At 36.5% G+C, this 20,790-nt stretch overlaps 2 protein-coding genes across 9 annotated transcripts in view; one reads left to right on the top strand and one right to left on the bottom strand.

Moving 5' to 3' along the window:
- Window positions 1-18,410, bottom strand: part of LOC110839028 (uncharacterized) — a 39,810-nt gene extending 21,400 nt beyond the window's left edge. For 3 of the 8 annotated variants that reach the window (XM_087340169.1, XM_087340175.1, XM_087340176.1), the window contains exons 1-8: window positions 18,041-18,210; window positions 12,551-12,690; window positions 11,563-11,643; window positions 8,799-8,904; window positions 7,996-8,153; window positions 5,392-5,574; window positions 4,207-4,356; window positions 2,407-2,568 (exon numbers count right to left, since the gene is read on the bottom strand). In XM_087340169.1, the coding sequence (XP_087196295.1) occupies window positions 2,407-2,568; window positions 4,207-4,356; window positions 5,392-5,574; window positions 7,996-8,153; window positions 8,799-8,904; window positions 11,563-11,643; window positions 12,551-12,682 (972 nt within the window). In that variant the 5' untranslated portion in view covers window positions 12,683-12,690; window positions 18,041-18,210. Of the gene's footprint in view, window positions 1-2,406; window positions 2,569-4,206; window positions 4,357-5,391; window positions 5,575-7,995; window positions 8,154-8,798; window positions 8,905-11,562; window positions 11,644-12,550; window positions 12,691-12,929; window positions 13,224-13,586; window positions 13,696-17,657; window positions 17,895-17,936; window positions 18,211-18,315 lie in introns of those variants that run through there. The other 5 variants (XM_087340172.1, XM_087340171.1, XM_087340173.1 and 2 more) reach the window with 5 other exon arrangements.
- Window positions 18,411-18,591: 181 nt separating this feature from the next.
- On the top strand, window positions 18,592-20,301 carry RpS13 (ribosomal protein S13). The gene is made up of 4 exons (XM_022080401.2): window positions 18,592-18,793; window positions 19,013-19,140; window positions 19,688-19,853; window positions 20,107-20,301. The coding sequence occupies exons 1-4, from the start codon at window positions 18,771-18,773 to the stop codon at window positions 20,243-20,245; spliced, it is 456 nt and encodes a 151-aa protein (XP_021936093.1). The 5' UTR covers window positions 18,592-18,770; the 3' UTR covers window positions 20,246-20,301.
- Window positions 20,302-20,790: the final 489 nt, after the last annotated feature.

The raw sequence follows: 20,790 nt of genomic DNA, 5'->3' as shown, positions 1-20,790 counted from the left end.
ACCTCAGTATAAACAGACGCAGTAAAGAGCCTCGGGCAAGGCATCATCAATTGTGTTGACAACCAATTTGGTTACCTACTACAGTGAAACCTCTATCCATCGTTCCCCAAACCATCATTATCCTGGATGCATCGTCTGTTTTGTTCGGTCCCTGATACGTCCCATATAAAATAATGTTACATTTTCTCGGTTCTATTGTTCCTCGAACTGTCGTTTTATCGCATCAATCGTTCAAAAATCTCAGTCCTGGCCCACAATTGTCCTGCACTGATCGTTTCTGAGAAATTATAACAAAATTTACGCAATGTTTTTAGAATTTAAAATGATCGTTTGAGAGATAAATTAATATCGAAAGATGCGCAGCGAGCTTGCCACATGCACGGCTGACACCATCGATGAGTCGTGTGAAGCTGTGCCGAGTTTTACCGAAGCACATGCCGCATTGGTGAAAAAGTTAATTCGTTCTTTTATGCGCACGATATTTTTAAAGGTGATGAGGAAAACGTTTTGAACATGGAAAGGACTCTGTTTCGCCTAAAACGTAAAGTTATCCATTAAAGACTTTTTTGACAAAAAGAAGTAAATTTGAAACAGGTTTTATGTGTATTATTTTGTGTATGCAAAAGAAAAAATGCACTATCTTATTGTTTTCTCATTTTTAATGCTTTCCCACAACTGTCATTTTCCCGTATTCGTCGCTTTTATCTCTCTCCCCCGTCAAAAATGATGCACCGAGGTTTCACTGTGTTGTAAACCACAAAATTCCTCCTTCTGCAACGCTCACACATATAAAAAGCATAGCAAGAGATTAAAATGTTCGATATGAGTTTCATCTTGTTTCACTAGTTTTTAAAGGAAAATACAACAGTACAAAATGAAAAACCGCACCTGTAAATATGCAATATAAGAATATTACATAATTTACCTTACTTTTCAAATAACCAAAGATTATGTCAAATCTTAAAACAAGCTACGAGGGCAATTCAAAAATTAACCTCCGATCGAGTAGGAAAGAAAAACAAAATACAGTGAAAAAAAATTATTATATACAAAAGTTACAAACATACATACATTACTTCTCAACATAGTCGCCACCCACATTCAGACACTTGTCGTATTGTGACACCAGCTTATCTATTCCCTCTTCGAAGAACGGTACAGCCAAGGTGCCCAGCCAGTTGTTGACTCCATCCATGAGTTCCTCATTACTTTCAAAGTGCTGAGTAGCCAGCCAGACCTTCATTTTTAGGAAAAGATGGTAATCACTCGGCGCCAAGTCAGGGCTGTAAGGGGGATGGTCGAAAATCTCCCACTTGAACTGGTCGAGTAGAGTCTTTGTGCGAGCGGCGGTGTGAGGCCGCGCATTGTCGTGCAGAAGAACAGTCCCCTTCGTGAGCATCCCACGTCGTTTATTCTGGATTGATCTCCTAAGCTTTATCAACGTTTCACAATAAACCTGTGATGTTATTGTCGTCCCTGGTTCCATGAATTCTGTAAACAAAATTCCTTTGCGGTCCCAAAATACTGTAGCCATCATTTTTTTGTTCAAAAATGTTTGTTTGAATTTTTTGGGCTTGTTCGGTGATTGAGTGTGCATCCATTGTTTCGACTGCTCTTTAGTCTCCACATTCGTGAAGCTTACCCATGTCTCGTCCCCAGTCACAATTCTGTCAAGAAATTCGTTTCCCTTTTCTTTGTAGCGCTCAAGAAAACTTAATGCCGTGCCCATTCTTTTCGTTTTGTGGATGTCAGTAAGTTGTTTTGGTATCCATCGTGCGCAGTACTTACGAAAACCCAATCTGTCTGTGACAATTCCATAAAGAGTCGACCTTGAAATTTGGGGAAAATCATCACTGAGTTCAGAAATCGTGAAACGGCGTGTGTCACGAACGACTCGTTCGATTTTGTGAACAAGTTCATCACTCACAATTGAATGTCTCCCTTTTCCTCCCTCGTCGTGCACATCCGTTCGCCCTTCTTTGAATTTCCTGCACCATTCTCTCACAGAACCGTCACTCATTACATTTTCGCCGTAAACTCGACACAGCCGACGATGGATCTCAGCGGCAAAATTTCCTTCTGCTTGCAGAAAACGAATGACACTATGTACCTCACAACTGGCGGGAGCAGCAACTATAGCCTCCATCTTACACCACGCACTACTCAGGCAGTATTGAACAAATTGGCGGCCAAATTGATGTGCAACGAGGTGAAGGTTTGCTGATGTCGACTGCGCATGCACTATGTTGCTATGGCAACTGGTTTGTTTTTCGCGCCCGACCGGAGGTTAATTTTTGAATTGCCCTCGTATTAACTTCTTAAAGCCTTACTTAACAAATTAAAATGAAGGAAGAAACTAAAATAAATAACAGTTCTTGAACATACAGGAACTGTAAGAGCCATTACCTCCTCTGCGAGATTGACCGAGTTAGACAAGACACAATCAGGGCAGAACCATTCCTCTAGAGGCACGGTATCCATTGGAGGATCCAGACATTCCAGATGATAACCAAGGTCACATCCATCACAAAGCAGCATGCGGTCTTCACGATCACATTCACCACACACCTGCACAAAGCAAACAAAAAATTATCTGAAATGATTAACTTTCTCCATTTGAAGTGAAACACACACATGAACCATAAAATTCTTCTTTCATGTTCTTCTGAAAGATAATGGCTCCTACCAATGAAAACATTAAATATAAGAAATTTTGCATTGAGAATTAAGCTGGGACAACAGGAATTTTGGAAAAAATATATTAATATATGAAAATTATTGCGCTATAGTAATAAATTCAGCATGCTGGTATACAGTGAAACCTCTATCCATCGTTCCCCGAACTATCGTTTTCCCGGATGCATCGTCCGTTTTGTTCGGTCCCGGATACATCCCATATAAAATAATGTTACATTTTCCCGCTTCTATCGTTCCTCGAACTATCATTTTATCGCATCGATCGTTCAAAAATTTTAGTTCCGGCCCACAATTTTCCCGCAATGATCGTTTCTGAGAAATTATAACGAAATTTACGCGATGTTTTTAGAATTTAAAATGCTGGGATTTGAGATAAATTAATACCGAAAGACGCACAATGTTTTTGGAATACACAGTAGCGGTAACCTGTTATGTCGCCCAACCAGCACAGATTCTTTTGGAATGAGGAGTCAGCGGTGCAGGGGTGATAGTTGGAGTGAATGGCGGTGCTCATTGTCAGAAATTTTATGAGTTTAATTAGGGTGCACTGATATTTCGTTCCAGCGATGCCAGATGGCATGTGCAGTGTGAATTTCTTCACACATGCATTATTATAAGTACAAAGGAAAGGCGGGCGACACTTTTCATTCTTCTGGTTCATTTCGTTTCCAGTGGTTCAGGGTCTTCTATAGCTACGTTTCGTTGAGTTTGGCAGTAATAGTATTTCCATTCTTCCTGTTATTGTCCGCGAAGGGGGTGGGAGTGGTGAGGAAGAGGAAGACGACGAATGCGAGCCCGAAGCTGTGCCGAGTTTTGCCGAAGCATTGGCAACAGTGAAGTCGTTCTATTATGTGCATAATATTAGTGAACGTGACGAGGAAAACATTTTGAACGTGGGAAGGGCTCTGTTTGGCCCAAAACGTAAAGTTTTGACAAACCAGTTGTCCATTAAAGACTTTTTTGGTAAAAAGAAGTAACTTTGAAAGAGAAAAATTAATTTTTTTTAAAAATTTTAATGCTTTCCCGCAACTATCGTTTACCCGTATTCATCGTTTTTATTTCCCACCCCCGCCGAAAACGATGCATCGAGGTTTCACTATAATTTGCTCTCTCTACCAGATTTTGTTCAGATCTCAAGTTCTTGTCCTTACACATCTAGTGTCTTACTGAATGATATTTTGTGAAATTCTCTTTTCTATGTAGAGAATCTGCTCTCCTAGCCACCAAAATGATCAGAAATGTTGAACATTAACCTTTTTATAAACTTTGTTTCATTTCTGTTCAACTTAGTAAACATTTTTTGCCATTATGCCTAACACAACTACCTCTTATAAAGCCTGTGCAACTGGTACCTAGGAAGATACAAATGAACTACATGTTTTAAATCATTCAGTGACACAAAGAAGCTGTTCCTTGTGTTCCTGCTGATTCGTGTGGAAGTAAATTCCACCTACAATTTTGGAACAGTTTTGAAACTTCTATTGTGACAGCTACATGTTAAATACTAACTTCACAGTATGTTGGGTCCTCCTGAACTTCATCTTCACTCTGTTGTCTTGGTGGTTCAACGGGAATCCTTCTAACAACTTTTCCCTCCAGAGAGCGTCGAACAAGGATTAAGGTAAACACCTGTCGATCTACTGGGCAAGTATTGACATTCTGAAAGAAAAACAATATGAATAATTAAAATTAAGATAAAAAGAATACTATAATAACACGGAAGTACATACATACAAGCAACATGATAATCAAGCCAGCTACAGAGTTAGAAACAAAGCCTTTAATACAAAATGGCAGAGGGCTACTTGTTGAAAGAAATTTTACAAAGCAAGAATTTTTATGTAAATTTAGATATTCAAAGATCTGACACAGTTAAGAACATCCAAATTTTAGATGGCAGGATAGTTGGTAATGTGTCATCACAAAACCTGCTTGGGTAAACTGAGGAATACCATGATACATTATCAGCCAGGATAACTACTACCCAGATGAAACTAGCTTCCGGTTCATCCATTCCATCATCAATACTACTTGCTGTTGAGGTGTTTTAAAATTGGATCAATTTTGTATCACTTTACATGAATTCCAAATATGCGTACTTGAAAAATACTGTCACACTTACAAACCATTTCAACAACATTTCTGCTTCATGAGCCAAACCCACCTTTTACATTTCTGCAATTCATAGTCTTTTCTCAAAATAAATTAATCAACAGACAGAATTTTTTTTATTTTGCTCTAGTAAGTGCTACTTAAGAAACAAATCAAACAACTTGCAGTTTTCACACTAATGTAACGTAAGTTTACATAGTTTTCTTCTTGACTGATGTAACATGCTATCTTTTAGTTGTACACTGCTTAGGAGAAACATGCTGCCTCCATCTTAAAATCTGAGGTCAAAAAGGGTTCAGAAGTTAACATTGGGTTAGGTGATGCTTAAGGCCAACAACACTGGCTATTAAAGCCATAGGAGGGGGAGATAAAGCTTACATAAACAAATAGAGCAAAAAACAGGAAAGTATTCCTTTCACGCTATATGACAGGGAAGTAAAATCTTATCTGACTAAAATCTCTGGTATTTTATTCTCTCTGAAGTTTCATTTCCTCCACTTCAAGAACGATCCTATCAACTTCTTACTTGTTTCTATTTCACCAAAAAAATTATCATCACTAAAGTGTAACATAGTTACTTACCCTTGACCACTCTTGCAGACAGTCTGCACAGAAACTATGGTCACAAGCCTCAGGAGTCCCAACCTCTTGCGTAGTAAAATTACGTAAGCAAATAGGGCACTTTTCTGATTGCCCATCACTACTATCTGACAGGTAAGCAGCAGAAGGAACTGCTTTAGATGATGATGCCCCACCATCACAAGCCTGAAAAAATATTAAACTAAATAACAAAGTCATTACTCAAAACCATAACAGAGTCACAAAATTAAAATAGCATATGAAGTTCCCAATTAATATACTGCATGGGAATTTGCTACACTGAGACACATAGCCATTCGTGCACTGGAGAGAAATGGAAACAATTTCCTGAAAATTTCAATTCTGTCATCACACATATTAAATTGTCATCAAAAGAATATTCAAACTGAGATTCTATTGCAAAATAAAAAAGTCACATGAGTAGCTCTGGCAAGCACAGTGCATGTTCAGATACTTGGAGAAGGGGCAGAGCACACTGTCACAACACAAAATTCACTTGGCTGGAAATAAGATTTGGTATTTTTATAAGTATGTGGCCATAAAAATTCTAGAACATGGAGGCAGACTGTGTGACTGTCCTTCACGAAGGAACAAATCTGCAAGGTGATAATAATTCCTTTTATATTATAAGAATATATGAGAACAAATTTTACTTTCAACTTTGATTTTCTTAGACCTTTCAATTAGAGAGACAGGTGCACTGTTTCTGGGCCAGATTAGAGGAGCCGCATCTTACATTCGTTTCAAATTTCTTCCAAGTTAAGATTTTTCCAAAATCAGCAACAATTTGTCACAGCTTTTTTCAAATGCCAAGATTCTTTAACAAACAACCTAAACAATGCTACAACAAAGTACTTACTGCTAATGCAAAATATGGGCACAAGTACAAATACTCTTGATCATTCACTACTGAAGCATAAAAGCAGCACAAATGAGTAAAAAATCATGGATGCCTAAGAAATGCCATATACTGCAAAGATCAGTCCCCTTCTTCTAATAGATCACCTTCATTTGCAAGAGTTTAGAGAAGAATGACCTAGTACCATCATTTCAAGATTAAAATAACCTCATGATGGCTGTCTTTTAAGTTGTAGCAGTGTGCAGTCTCGCAGAACTCCATCACACTACAACCCAGAAGACAACATGTGAACCTCAAACCCTAAAATAACCTGATCTATGACTTCGATTAAAACTGTGGAAGGATGATAGCGATAAGAACAACCATTCTGCAAAAAATGAGAGTATCATACTGAAGCACAATGAGTAGGATAAGAAAGGAAATTATTAGTAACACTGGTTTTAGCAGGCCTTTATTATGAAAAACCTAAGCAATGCAATACATATGAGAAGATAGAGATTAACTTCTGTTACTCATGTAGCAGGAAAGCGAGGACTGGGAAGAAGACGGACACAGCTAACTGACGATCTTAAACAAGGAAAGAAGATGAAGTTCCAGGAGTTAAAACGAGAAGCTGAGAATAGGGAAAACTGGCTAACTCTTTTTGAGCAGAACAAGGGACCTGTCGTCAGACAGAACACTAAATAATAATAATACTCATGCAGCAGTAACAACTCTTTTCATTTATGTTCCCTTTCATGAATATACAGTGAAACCTCGATGCATCGTTTTCGGCGGGGGTGGGAAATAAAAACGATGAATGCGGGTAAACGATAGATGCGGGAAAGCATTAAAAATTTTAAAAAAACAATGTTTCTCTTTCAAAGTTACTTCTTTTTACCAAAAAAGTCTTTAATGGTCAACTGGTTTGTCGAAACGTTACGTTTTAGACCAAACAGAGCACTTTCCACGTTCAAAATGTTTTCCTCGTCACGTTCACTAATATTATGCGCATAAAAGAACGACTTCACTTTTGCCAATTCAGCACGTGCTTCGGCAAAACTCGGCAAAGCTTCGGGCTCGCATTCGTCGTCTTCCTCTTCCTCACCACTCCCACCCTCTTCGCGAACAATAACAGGAAGAATGGAAATACTATTACTGCCGAACTCAACGAAACGTAGCTGTAGAAGATCCTGAACCGCTGGAAACGAGATGAACCAGAAGAATGAAAAGTGCCGCCAGCCTTTCCTTTGTACTTGTAATAAAAGCATTTGTGAAGAAATTCACACTGCACATGCCATCTGGCATCGCTGGAACGAAATATCAGTGCACCCTAATTAAAATCGTAAAATTTCTGACAATGAACACCGCCATTCACTCCAACTATCACCCCTGCACCGCTGACCCTCATTCCAAAAGAATGTGCTGGTTGGGCGACATAACAGGTTACCGCTACTGTGTATTCCAAAAACATTATGCGTCTTTCGGTATTAATTTATCTCTAAACCCAGCATTTTAAATTCTCAGAAACGATCATTGCAGGAAAATTGTGGGCCGGGACTAAGATTTTTGAACGATCGATGCGATAAAACGATAGTTCGAGGAACGATAGAAGCGGGAAAATGTAACATTATTTTATATGGGATGTATTCGGGACCGAACAAAACGGACGATGCATCCGGGAAAACGATAGTTCCGGGAACGACGGATAGAGGTTTCACTGTATTCTGAAAGTTTATGACTGATACCTTGGATTCATTTGCACTGACTGTGGGAGCAGCACAAGGCTCCAGAGAGGATGAACCAGTTTCCCCTGACTTATCCTCTATCTCTTCTAAACTCTCCCAATCAGAACAGCTGCTGCTTGCACTCTCCTCTGAGTCTGTGCTGGAATACTCCTCAGATGCTAAAATTCAGAACACATCATCAGAAACTGTATAACATATTTTGTATCTATAAGGGTTCAAATCACATAGCCTGCCAAACAGCAGACAATGAGTGCATAAACTTCTAGGCACACTTCACGACATTTGAGGTGTCAGAAGATCTATTTGCAAACGATGAGGAAGAAATGCACTCTAGGAAAATTGGCATGTAGTATGCTGTTCCTCAGACTCAAATTATAGGGCATACTGTCCTTGACTGACCATTAATACAGAGATTTACCTCACAATTTTCAATGCATATGCTAACCAGCTGATCGGTAAGGACCTAACTATGGATTACTTCTAGTAGAATAGGATTAACATCACACATTGAAAGCAAAATGAAGGATATTGAAAACCTCTTTCAAGTGGATTATATCAAGACCTCTGACCAATAAGGTACACTGGTATGCTGATAAGACATTATACACAGTCCATAAAGGTTGACAAAGAATGACAGTCACATTTTACAATTTGAAGCAAATGAGGTAACTTGGCTTTGAATTTCTAACAATAAACACAATGTACAAGCAGACATACTAACAGTATGACAATCCCACTCTAAATATTTCCCATTAATTACAGGAACAGCTGCAGCAATAGTTCAGCAACCAATAATAACCAACCATTTTCTTCTTCCTCTTCATCACCAGAACCATCTTCTCCATCGACTTCATCCCACTGTGACCCTTCCAATTCATCACAGCTGCCATCTTCATCACTCACAACTCGCTGCAGAAATAAATATAAGCAGATACACATTTGTTTCAGGAAGTTACACGTGATGAAACTGACACTATGAAACAGAGTTAATACATAATTCACACAGTAACAATAAATGTAACTGGTAAATTTTATTTCTCTCTAATCTTTTTCTTGTGGAGACAATTACCATTGCATCTTGCATGTGACATACTCCAATGCTTTCTGATGGACAGTGAAATGAAAAGGTACAATGGAATGAGCAATACTACAAATCCTGCTTCTTTGCTAGTCATATTGTGAGGGGCATTAGTAACAAAATACTTTAGAAACAACTATTTGATAATCTGAGAACATGTGCATGGCAGCACTACAAATATCACAGCAAGCTGCCTCATTTAACACAAGCAATTTGAAGAATTCTTCACAAATCAAACTACAATAACTACATGGACTGAAGATGTGATGTATATCCACTCACTGGGACAAAAGAAAAATATATATATAAATTGAAATAATTTTGTGTTGATCAGACATTTTTCATTCTTTTTGATTACTTTGCCCCTAATTTTGTAGCTAGGCAGCTCTTTGATATGTTGCAAAATCTTATCCTTATCTGAAAATTTCATTAAATTTCAGCACACATTTGCAAAATTTGTTTTTAAAATTCACCATCACTAAATGGTTTTATATGTCTAGCATCATATTTCGTGACCTCGAAACTATTATATTAGAACTAGAGAAGTTTGTGAGTGAATTGGTTTTATTGATGCCTATTATATAAACATGTTTTGCACTTCCTCACACTTAGGCAAAAATCTTTGTTCTGAGTTTTTTGATACCATTTAACAGACTAAATTCTATAATTCTATAATGCTTTTCTATTTGTCAGTCACATAATATTTTTCTTGCACCATCCTTAAAAACCCCTACAATTTCCATCTCTCATTTCCTGCCTTTGTACTTTATAAAACATTTGTAGAACTCTGAAATAAGCACGCAAAAATTCATCCATAAAAGAAATGCAACATTCTTTTGTAAAATATGGAAGATAATACATTACTGTAACATGCATGACTGGAATCACAGACACACAGGTAGCCTATGACAAAAACAAACAAAAAGATGGAATTGTTCCATACTGTGAGTTTGTGGTGCAGCTATGTAATTGCTGTTGTCAATGATGGATTGTATACATTTGTGCAGTACCACACATATGGACATAAATTTCATTCTCGCCCACATGAATGTACCTATGAATTAACATCTGGTTTGCTCATTTGCTACTATTTCCTTATCAAAATACTTCTTTGAAACAGAATTCTGCACACAAAGTAATACCACTTGTGGCACATGTGCCAATGGCCAATTGCAATCAATCACTGATTACAGTGAAACCTTGATGCATCGTTTTTGGCAGGGGTGGGAAATAAAAACGATGAATACGGGAAAACAATAGTTGCGGGAAAGCATTAAGAATTTTTAAAAAAACGGAATGTTTCTCTTTCAAAGTTACTTCTTTTTACCAAAAAAGTCTTTAATGGACAACTGGATTGTCGAAACTTTATGTTTTAGGCCAAACAGAGCCCTTTCCACGTTCAAAATGTTTTCCTTGTCACGTTCACTAATATTATGCGCATAAAAGAACGACTTCACTTTTGCCAATTCAGCACGTGCTTCGGCAAAACTCGGCACAGCTTCGGGCTCGCATTCGTCGTCTTCCTCTTCATCACCACTCCCACCCCCTTCGCGAACAATAACAGGAAGAATGGAAATACTATTACTGCCAAACTCAACAAAACGTAACTGTAGAAGACACTGAACCACTGGAAACAAGATGAACCAGAAGAATGAATAGTGTCGCCCGCCTTTCCTTTGTACTTATAATAAAAGCATCTGTGAAGAAATTAACACTGCACATGCCATCTGGCATCGCTGGAACGAAATATCAGTGCACCCTAATTAAACTCATAAAATTTCTGACAATGAGCACCGCCATTCACTCCAACTATCACCCCTGCACCGCTGACTCCTCATTCCAAAAGAATCTGTGCTGGTTGGGCGACATAACAGGTTACCGCTACTGTGTATTCCAAAAACATTGTGCGTCTTTCGGTATTAATTTATTTCAAAACCCAGCATTTTAAATTCTAAAAACATTGCGTAAATTTCGTTATAATTTCTCAAAAACGATCATTGCGGGAAAACTGTGGGCCAGGACTAAGATTTTTGAACGACTGATGCGATAAAACGATAGTTCGAGGAACAATAAAAGCGGGAAAATGTAACATTATTTTATGTGGGATGTATCCGGGACCGAACAAAACGGACGATGCATCCGGGAAAACGATAGTTCGGGGAACGATGGATAGAGGTTTCACTGTATCTTAATTCTCATTATAACTGTAATCTTTTGCGTGTTTGAAACAATTAGATAAAACATTATTCCCTTCACTTCTGTCTTGCATCATATGAATGTTACAATGTACTACATGTCACTGTCAGTTCAACCAACACAAAGTAAAAAAACCAAAAAAATAAACAAAAAAATTTACTGGGATAGCAGCCTTAAGGACTAAACTCTACACCATCTATATATAAATCTTTGACTGTTGCACTATAATGACGCTTAAGAATAAAATTTGTGACATACGTTTGAACAGATACTAAACAACGCTCCATACTTACAGGTACTCGCACTCTTAAAGCAGGTTTTTCCACAGGGCTATCACTGTCACTACTGCTGCTTTCAGGATCACTGGCAACTCTCTGAAACATGTTACAAAAACTTTAGTTCATTTAAATACTAATACAAAATAATTCTAATATTCTCTTGGGGTATTCTGAAATCAATTACATGGACATGCTAATGAACCTACATCATTTGAAACTGGTACACACTAAATATATCCTGAATTTCTGCATGTGGGTGTTCAACTTCACCTTGGAGTAATAATTAAGCTTGTGATGTACAACAGAATCACCACAGAACATTGAAAAAATTGTACTTATGGGGACTAAGCATAAAAAATTAAATCCGTGGCGTAACAGCTCCAGAGAGCCAAAGCCGACTAGCTTGACTGCTGGCCTCAAGTTCACATGCCTAAGCAGAGGTGAACGATCATCCAACCAGATATAGGGTGACGTGTGGTCAGCACGACGAACCCCCAGCCATTGCTAGCTTTCCTGACCAGATTACGCTACTTATTGTAGCTCTCCAATTTCCTCACGATGCTGGGTTGGCACCGGTCCCATACACTGGTCGAAACCTCATGAGAAAATTTCTTCTCCGCCGAGACTCGAACCAGCGCGAATTCCGTATCACCGGTCCAAAGCATGATGCCTCAGACCGCGCAGCTACAGTGCGGGACGGGGACTAAACATAAGCGTTTAAATAAAAAAGCAAGCACTGTACCTATACACTACAGTGGGCTGAGACATATATTTTCTGTTATTAAACACAAGTTCAGCAATGTAAGTGTCTTAACACCTTGTTCTTCAAGATCTTCAATATTTTCTTATTCTTTTGAGGTGAAAGGCAAAGTTTCACACTTACACAAAACAAAATATAAAATTACACACTGCATTTCAATATTTACATGTTTAAATTAGAGACTGGAAAACAAAAATGTTCCATACTGAAGCACACAACAGACAGCTTAAAAATATCACTTACTGGAACTCCCCTACGCTTTCGGTGTTGTTCAAAAGGACTATCAGTACTACTGCCAGAGTCTTCTATTCGAGAACGTCTCTTCCCCCTTCGCACTGCATGACTGAAGACATCATAATCACTCTCCTCACTCATTGTTTAATCTGTAAGAAAACAATCGTATGTGTATCTTAGTGACTATAAGGATGTAAGATATAATAAATAACATATTTCCTTCTTACTAGACAACAGTTTCTCAACCTTTTCCAGGCATAAACCCACAGTTACCCTCATTCATACAGCTTCACAGCAATTTATTAAAAATCCTAGTAACTTACTACTGCAAACAGATTCACACATTATACAACTTTCTCCAAAATAAGCTAATAGTAAGATATCTTACACTGCCTTTGCTTCATTAATCTCTCCATACCAGGTTTAATTTCAGCTGCTAAACCTGCATTCATATGACCAAATAGTATTTGGTAAAACATGTCCTAGTTCTTAATCTGGTATTTTTCACTATGCCAAACAGCTGCACTCAGCAAAAGGAACTGCCAAACACTGATGACATCAACAAAGCATGTTTCCTGATATCAGATAATTGTTTTCATCACACAAGTAACACAATATTTTAAAAGATGTATGCATGTTGCAAGTTGAGAACAGCTGTACTAGACAGAACATTTCCAAAACATTTGTCACATACCAAAGAAACAAACCATACTTCAGTACTAAACCTTCTGCCAGATAAGCAAAATATATTTCTTTAATATTCATATTCTTCTGAAATAGTTCAGAAGATGAAATTCTCCACACACTTCTCTTAGCACTATAAAACTAACACTGTAAGTTCATTTCTTTTCTATAATAAGAGGGTGTTACTCTTTTTACTATTTTACCATTTAGCAAATCCAAATTTACAAAACAAAAAGTTGACAGTGGAACCACGGTTCCGGAGAATCTGACGTAAATACGTCTCTGTAATGTAATGAAATGAAATGTAATGTAATAAATCTTATATAAGATAAGTACTTGTGATATTCTAAAACGTTTTTACCAGCACAAAATTATCTAGTCTACGACGCACTTCTTCTACAAGTGATTCACAGCTCAGCTCTTTCCGCAATAACGAAAGACTGTTGACAGTAATGTAACACAGCAATGCCAAGTAAACAGATGATGTTTCCTAGGTAACATAACAATGCACGCAAGCTGACCATTGTTGTCGGTCCATATTTACACATTGATGATATGGATCTTACACATTTTCGTTCCACATTTTCCTTTCACTTTTTTGCAGACCCTTCCGTATAGACGTATTTACGTCAAAAATTAATTGACTCAGGGCAGAAACCCATGCCACTTCTCTAAAATTCCTTATTTTCTGCACATTAACTCATGTCTTTTATAAGCGTACTGAGTTTTGATTCTTAATTCCACCTGTAATTGTCTTCAAAATATAAAATTGACAGTGGAACCACGGTTCCGGAGAATTTGACGTAAATACGTCACTCTATTTAATTTATATTTACGTCTCTGTAATGTAATGTAAAGTAATGAAATGTAATGTAATGAAATGTAATGTAAAGTAGTGAAATGTATATTTTATTTATTTAGTGTTCTGTCTGACGACAGGTCCATATGAACAGGATCCTTCCATCCTTTTCTCGGATTGGGACCTGTTCATATACGTTCTTGGCAGATGATCCAGAAGTGGTTTGCCATTGCCTTCTTCTGTGTGTGAATGGAGTAATTGTTGGGATGCCACGGAGAAACCGGGGAAGCCCCCGGAGGAAACCTCCGTGTTGCCTAGACCACGGCCTTGCCCAACACAAGTTATAAATTCGGGCACCACCGGGAATCGAACCTGGGACCCCAGGATTACAAGGCCAGTAAAGATTACAAGCAGAACTGTTACATGTTTAATTTCTATATAAGTAAAATCTGTTAAATTATTTTGAACATTATCTGCACTGTCTGAAGTCCACTATATATGCAGAACATCAATCTTCTAAGTATTCCTGTAATATTCAATAATAGCATAGGAATTATATTGTTCCCAACCAAAATTACACTCAGTGACAAATATTTGGATACATTACATTTATCATAATGGAGTGTTCAGCCTGGGAAATAATACATTCAGTGAGGTTGTGTGTATATGTATACAGAGAAATTCATCCCTTGATTTTGATCAGTTACTGCCTGCACAGAGAGATAGACAACGGAAACAAGAATGTTATCATGCACACGGAAAAACATGGTTGATGTGACACATCAGGAATTCAATCACTGGTCATTAGTTCTTATGACCAGACAACTGTAATAATTCTTTTCATACAACAGTAAGATACTAATCAACGTTTCTTGTTGACAATTTCAGAAGAAATTAAACTTACAATAAATGTGTTCATAAAATTGGTAACAAACTTCTGAAATTTGTTTTCCAGAAATTGTTTGCAGGTGAACTTGGACTTGCCACACAATAAAATTGTTCTCAGACATCATAAGACACAACTACCAGTAACTACTAAGGTAAGTAAAGGAGGTTTACTGCAAATTCTTTTCAAACACAGACAGAATTTCCATTACGTGTGGTGGCCCATGACTTCCTTCCGACATGAGAGGAAACACCCCCACCCCCCCGGTTAATGGATTCCTACTTGCATAACTGTCTTTCATTGTGGATAACATGGAGAAGTTCCAAACACTCACATACATAGCACAAATGCAAGGCATAAGCATGACCTTCATCTGTCAAGCACTAAACTCATTAGTTATCATAAAGGTGCTTACTATGAAGGGATCAAATTATTCAATACTCTTCAAGACAGCATATTAATAGTATATAAGTCATGATATAAACTTATTTAAGCCAGCACTGAAAAATTATCTTTTATCTCACTCCTTACACTTTATATAATTTACTTTGATTGAAAATTACTAAATACTGTAAATATTTATGCAAATAGATGTAATAAGTATGCAATTACATTTTTTTCTTTATTGTATCATTCATATTAAAGCAATGGCATGGTCCACACCCTTGGCTTGTACTATGAATGATTCTAAGATTCCAATTCACTAGTTGTTGCCTTGCTCTTACAACAGGATGGACACTTTTAATTGTTAACCTCTGTGTGTATAACACATATTGAAATGGAGCAGCATAAGGATTTCTTAAAGGTAAACTAATTGAAAATTCATTCAGTCACCATAATAGAACTTTAATCATAGTAGCAGCACTCAATATGGAGGTTATGAAGATGAAAAGACAGCCCAACTATAAAATTCAAAGATTCTTTGTCCCAATATGGTTAATTTTTATCAAGATATAATGACTTGATTCATGTAAATGAATCTGTAATATAATGACCCACAAAATACAAGGCTCTATCATCTGCAGTGTATTAATGCTGTGCAGAACTATTCACAGTAATAAATAAAGTTCCATATAACTTTGTTTGTATTTCTGGAATAAGGTGTGTAAGAGGAAATGTCATACTATATATATTTTCTCTACACCATTTAATGCCAAGTAATCTTCATTCTGAAAATGAAAATGACACAAAAACACTATTTCTTCACAGAAGTTAAATGTAAATCATGGCTCAGCAATGTGGAAATATTTATCAAGATTTGCTTTCAATACTGGAATAGTCATTCCATGCCAGATCAACCAATGCATGAAACTTTCACAAAATATCATTTTGAAACTAATACATAATGTAAGTCGTTGCAAGGCCTTATATTTTGAATTAGAATTCTGATTTAACCTTTGCAACCCAGTGTTAAGCCGACACAGCCTTCATACAACGATATGAACTGAGAAATTAAAATACTTTAAAAATTGTACCATGAATTTGTACAACTTTCAGTTAGGTTTGTGCAAAATACCCATCATGGGACATCAATTGTGGTATATTATAAAAATGTTTCAGGCCATGTGACGATTAGCTAGAATGAGAACAAATACTAAAAAGTGCTCATTACTTTTCAACTAGGGAATTCTAAATATACAGTTGGCAACACTTTATAGTGTTTCCCAAGTGACTCCAGACATAACATGATAAGTTCACAGATCAAAAGAGTTGCAATGTTAGTCACATGGTTTGGTTTGCTATGTATGTGGTCTGGTATACAAATCTTGTTTTATAATATTTTAAAAAATAATTTATAAACCAGCAGTATTCTTAAAGTGTAACAGCTCAATTTGCACAACTTCCTTATATTCTTTCACGGTTCAGAAAAATCATGTGTTTCTTACTCTAATTTATTTTTTCCTAGAAAAAGCAATGGGATAAGAATACAAACAAATCAGTTTCCTCTTGAAACTGGCATCCATACAATGCACTTAATCCAATAAACATTCTATAATTCATCACGTATAGACATATTAATGATCCCCCCCCCTCAAAAAAATCTCTGATAATCTTCATGTATTTTAAAGATGGCTTCCTGGTTGTTGTGCCATGTAGTCTGGTAAAAGTTTACAAATGTTTCAGAGGTCCTTGCTGCTTCCATCATCAGGGCAATGAGGCCAGACTACACAGCACTACAACAGAGAGGACAGCCATCTTCAGACTCACTGCTGTGAAAACCTCAAATTCTTCATGCATTGTCATTGCATGACAGTAATGCACTATCAGTAAAATAGCTGCAAATATATATATATATATATATGCAAAAAGAAAACATGAAATACTAAAATTATGTGTATAAGAGTTAATTGTGAAAAGTATGGCTACACAAATTTGGTACAATTATACAAATTGTAAAATGTTGAATAACAGAAATAACATCATGTAAATATCTTTTCAATCAAATAGTGTAGGAGACATAGCTTATGCTAAGTTTAATTCACATCACAGGCACGCTTTGAAATCGTGTGGACCTACTGCCAGTTGAATGCCATCTTGCATCAATTCACTCAACCCAGAAATGTTATCCTTAGTTCAACCATTCCACTGCATATATATATATATATATATATATTGTATTCATAGTACTACAGAGCCCCAAAATTACAGGATTAATTAATTTTAAGCAGCCAATATATTCTGTAAGAATATGATTTTCAAATATTGCTCACAGTACTGAATGTTATCATTTTCATTAGTCAACATACCTAATAACAAATTCCAGTTATTCAAACATTGTTTAAAATAAAATGTCAGAAATTAGAAGCATGCAAGAATCAATTACAAGATACCAAATCACTTCGAAACTCCGCAAATGTTTTGCCTATGCTTCGACTGCAATCCTTACAAATCACTCCCTACATAAAACCTAGTTGCTAGTTTACTTAGAACTGAACTCCTTTTATCACATTTCACAGCGAATTCGTATATAAATCTAGATTTACAAGAAAATATGGATGTAATGTGACAAATGTCTTTTTCAAGACCTTTTCTGAACTGGCAGTATAAACGTAGAACAAAATAAGGCCAACGGATTCTGTGAAAGACGTCTGCAATGCTTCAAATACCACTTTAAAACGCAAATTGTTACCTTCACTTTGAGACATACACACGATTGTTTGCGATTATACAAATACATCTACAAAAACTACATTACAAAACTATTATAAGTTCAGAAAATATGACAGCCAAGCCGCCCTTGACTCTTTTTTACTGTCAGCCATTTTTCTTCGCGTACCGCAGGCAAACACGTTCATAATGCAAGAAAATGCATTATAAGATTTGGACCACAGAGACATAAATACGGAAACGTGACACATCTGGGACTCTGTACCATTTATTAAGTTACAGTAACATATACTACACCTTTGCTTCAGTTTTCAAAGTAATTACACAAACTTGGGATTAAACTACAAGCTAAGGTTAATGTGCACGTTCTTGAGCCGGTCCTGTGAGATGTGTACGTAATAAATCTGTGATTAATAGAAATGGCTTTGGTTTCATGAACGCATTCAGCTGTCGACCGACAGGTGCGACGCAGTTTCTTTCAGAATTACCAACGGTTAATCGAAAGATTTCACGCAATTCCTTCAGAATTACTAACGGCTATTCATATATATGCTATAACTATTTATTATCTTTACAACCAGTAGTTTATGAGATTCGACTACTATGAAAATTTGTAACAAATTACATACATATTGTATAGATATAAAAGAATTCTTGACAATGAAAATTATGTTAAGGTTACATGTATAGACTGTTGGCAGAATTGTTCATTGTCTTTTTCTGGTTGAAAGTGTGATCATAGTGGTGAGAAGATGGGTCGTATGCATGCTCCTGGGTAAATTGTGCACTCTAATGAAATAATTTTGTACTCTTTCGTCTTGTATTTCCCCTTCTGCTGAAATTTCACAGATCTGTTTATTTACACATTTGTATTTCAAACATGTAGTGGAATGAGGTACCGCGTGGCCTTTGGCATCCATGTTGTAAGAATACGGCTTTAGCCATCATATTACAGATACGGTATTGCGATTCACATCACACTTTATGATTTCAGTAAGGGTATATCCCAATCTGCACTGCCGTATCGGCGAAGTGTGCCCACATGGCTGAAGCTATCGTCGGAAGATGTTAAAGACCAGATTTTCAAGTTGGCAAAGAAGGGCCTGACTCCTTCCCAAATAGGTAAATGAAGGCTTATTATAATATCTTGACCGATTCCATTTTGTATTTTAGGATAGTGGTGTGGGATTTATGACAATTTTATATGATTACTGTTAATTTGCGTAATTTATTGCATAAGCGATACCAAAGTGAAAAGCCATGAAGAATTTTTGGCAAACTTGTTTATAAAAAGAGCCTAGAAAGTGGATTTGTATCCCTGCACATGCAAGTTGTTGCTAATGACCATGCGGAGAATCAATAAAAGATTCTCATGAAAAACTGGTTGGAACTTTTATTTCACGGAATATTACATTGTAAAGCGCATTTCTTGCTTTTTTATTTTATTCTATATTATATTGGGTAATACTTGAAAAAATTCTGCTAAATAAAGATGTTCTTTCACATTTTACCAACTAAATGTCAATTTACAACAGTCTGTGTTTTATCTCATGTCCTTCAGAACTTTATAAAGCAGGAATGTAGTGAACTGTAAATAGCTTGAACATCGCATGTTTTTGTAGCCATGAACTGATGGATAATGCCTTTTTTTCTTCTTTTTCTTTTGAAGGTGTCATTCTTCGTGACTCCCATGGAGTTGCTCAAGTGAGATTTGTATCTGGGAACAAAATCCTTAGGATCATGAAGGCTTTGGGATTGGCTCCAGATTTGCCAGAGGACCTATATTATTTGATCAAGAAAGCAGTGGCAATCCGTAAACATCTGGAAAGAAACAGGTATTATTAAAGTTTATGAATTGGAACTGCATACAAGATTTTCCCAACAAATGGGCCCAGTCAATCAAGGTATACTACTGTGTTTCTATTAAATTTCTAGTGTTTTTGTATTTTATGAAAGATGGTTCCAAATTTTCCCCATTCTCAATCATTTTTGAACTAGTTGTCAGTTGACAACTTTTTATGTAACTTAAGCACTTGTTGACAAATGTAAGTTAGTTGAATAGTACCCTGTATATATTCTTTATTGTAGGAAGGACAAAGACTCCAAGTTTCGTTTGATTTTGGTAGAATCCAGAATCCACAGATTGGCACGTTATTACAAGACCAAGAGTATTCTGCCACCTAATTGGAAATATGAATCCAGTACAGCTTCTGCTCTTGTGGCTTGAATGTGGTCTCTGTTGTTTATATTATAAAATGTGAAATAAAGTATCTTGCTTCAGTATTTTTTTTTCTTATCGTAGATATGTAACCCATTCCTCTGTTATGGCAGGTGTAATGACAATTTTCCAGCTGGTATTCTAAAAGTACAGCACACTGCAAACAAACCAATTGTCAGCAGTAAATTACCAACAAAGTCATTACCACTGTGTTAAGTAACTCACAAATGGCACAATGTACAGACATTTTCCATATAACTTTATATTTGGCAGGTGATGAGAAATTCAAAATTTTGACATTAGAAGCAAGCAATTTTTTAAAGTGGGAACAATTTTTGCCATGTATAAATGCTTGTCCATTATCAAACTTAATTTCCCTGTATAGCAGTCAACCTTGGTTTTCTCCTTTAATGATATTCCATCTTAGTGGTGATATAACATCTGATTTTACTGCATTTTTTTCATTATTATTTTCATACCACCATAGAAAAAGCCCTTTTAATAGAATATATTAATTTTCACACTACCAAATCTGTTGATTATGTTAATAAAAT

Source organism: Zootermopsis nevadensis, unplaced genomic scaffold (assembly GCF_977971745.1).
Source record: "Zootermopsis nevadensis isolate Lab colony 2312 unplaced genomic scaffold, Znev_1.0 Znev_ptg000061l, whole genome shotgun sequence".
Lineage (NCBI taxonomy): Eukaryota > Metazoa > Arthropoda > Insecta > Blattodea > Termopsidae > Zootermopsis > Zootermopsis nevadensis.
This window is presented reverse-complemented; position numbering and strand designations above follow the sequence as displayed.

What these genes read in the sequence shown, in the direction of transcription:
- RpS13 (XM_022080401.2), top strand. Translation starts at nt 18,771, where the DNA reads ATGGGTCGTATGCATGCTCCTGG. An exon ending in CCTGACTCCTTCCCAAATAG is followed by an intron (nt 19,141 to 19,687) that starts GTAAATGAAGGC and finishes TTTCTTTTGAAG; the next exon opens with GTGTCATTCTTCGTGACTCC. An exon ending in AAACATCTGGAAAGAAACAG is followed by an intron (nt 19,854 to 20,106) that starts GTATTATTAAAG and finishes TCTTTATTGTAG; the next exon opens with GAAGGACAAAGACTCCAAGT.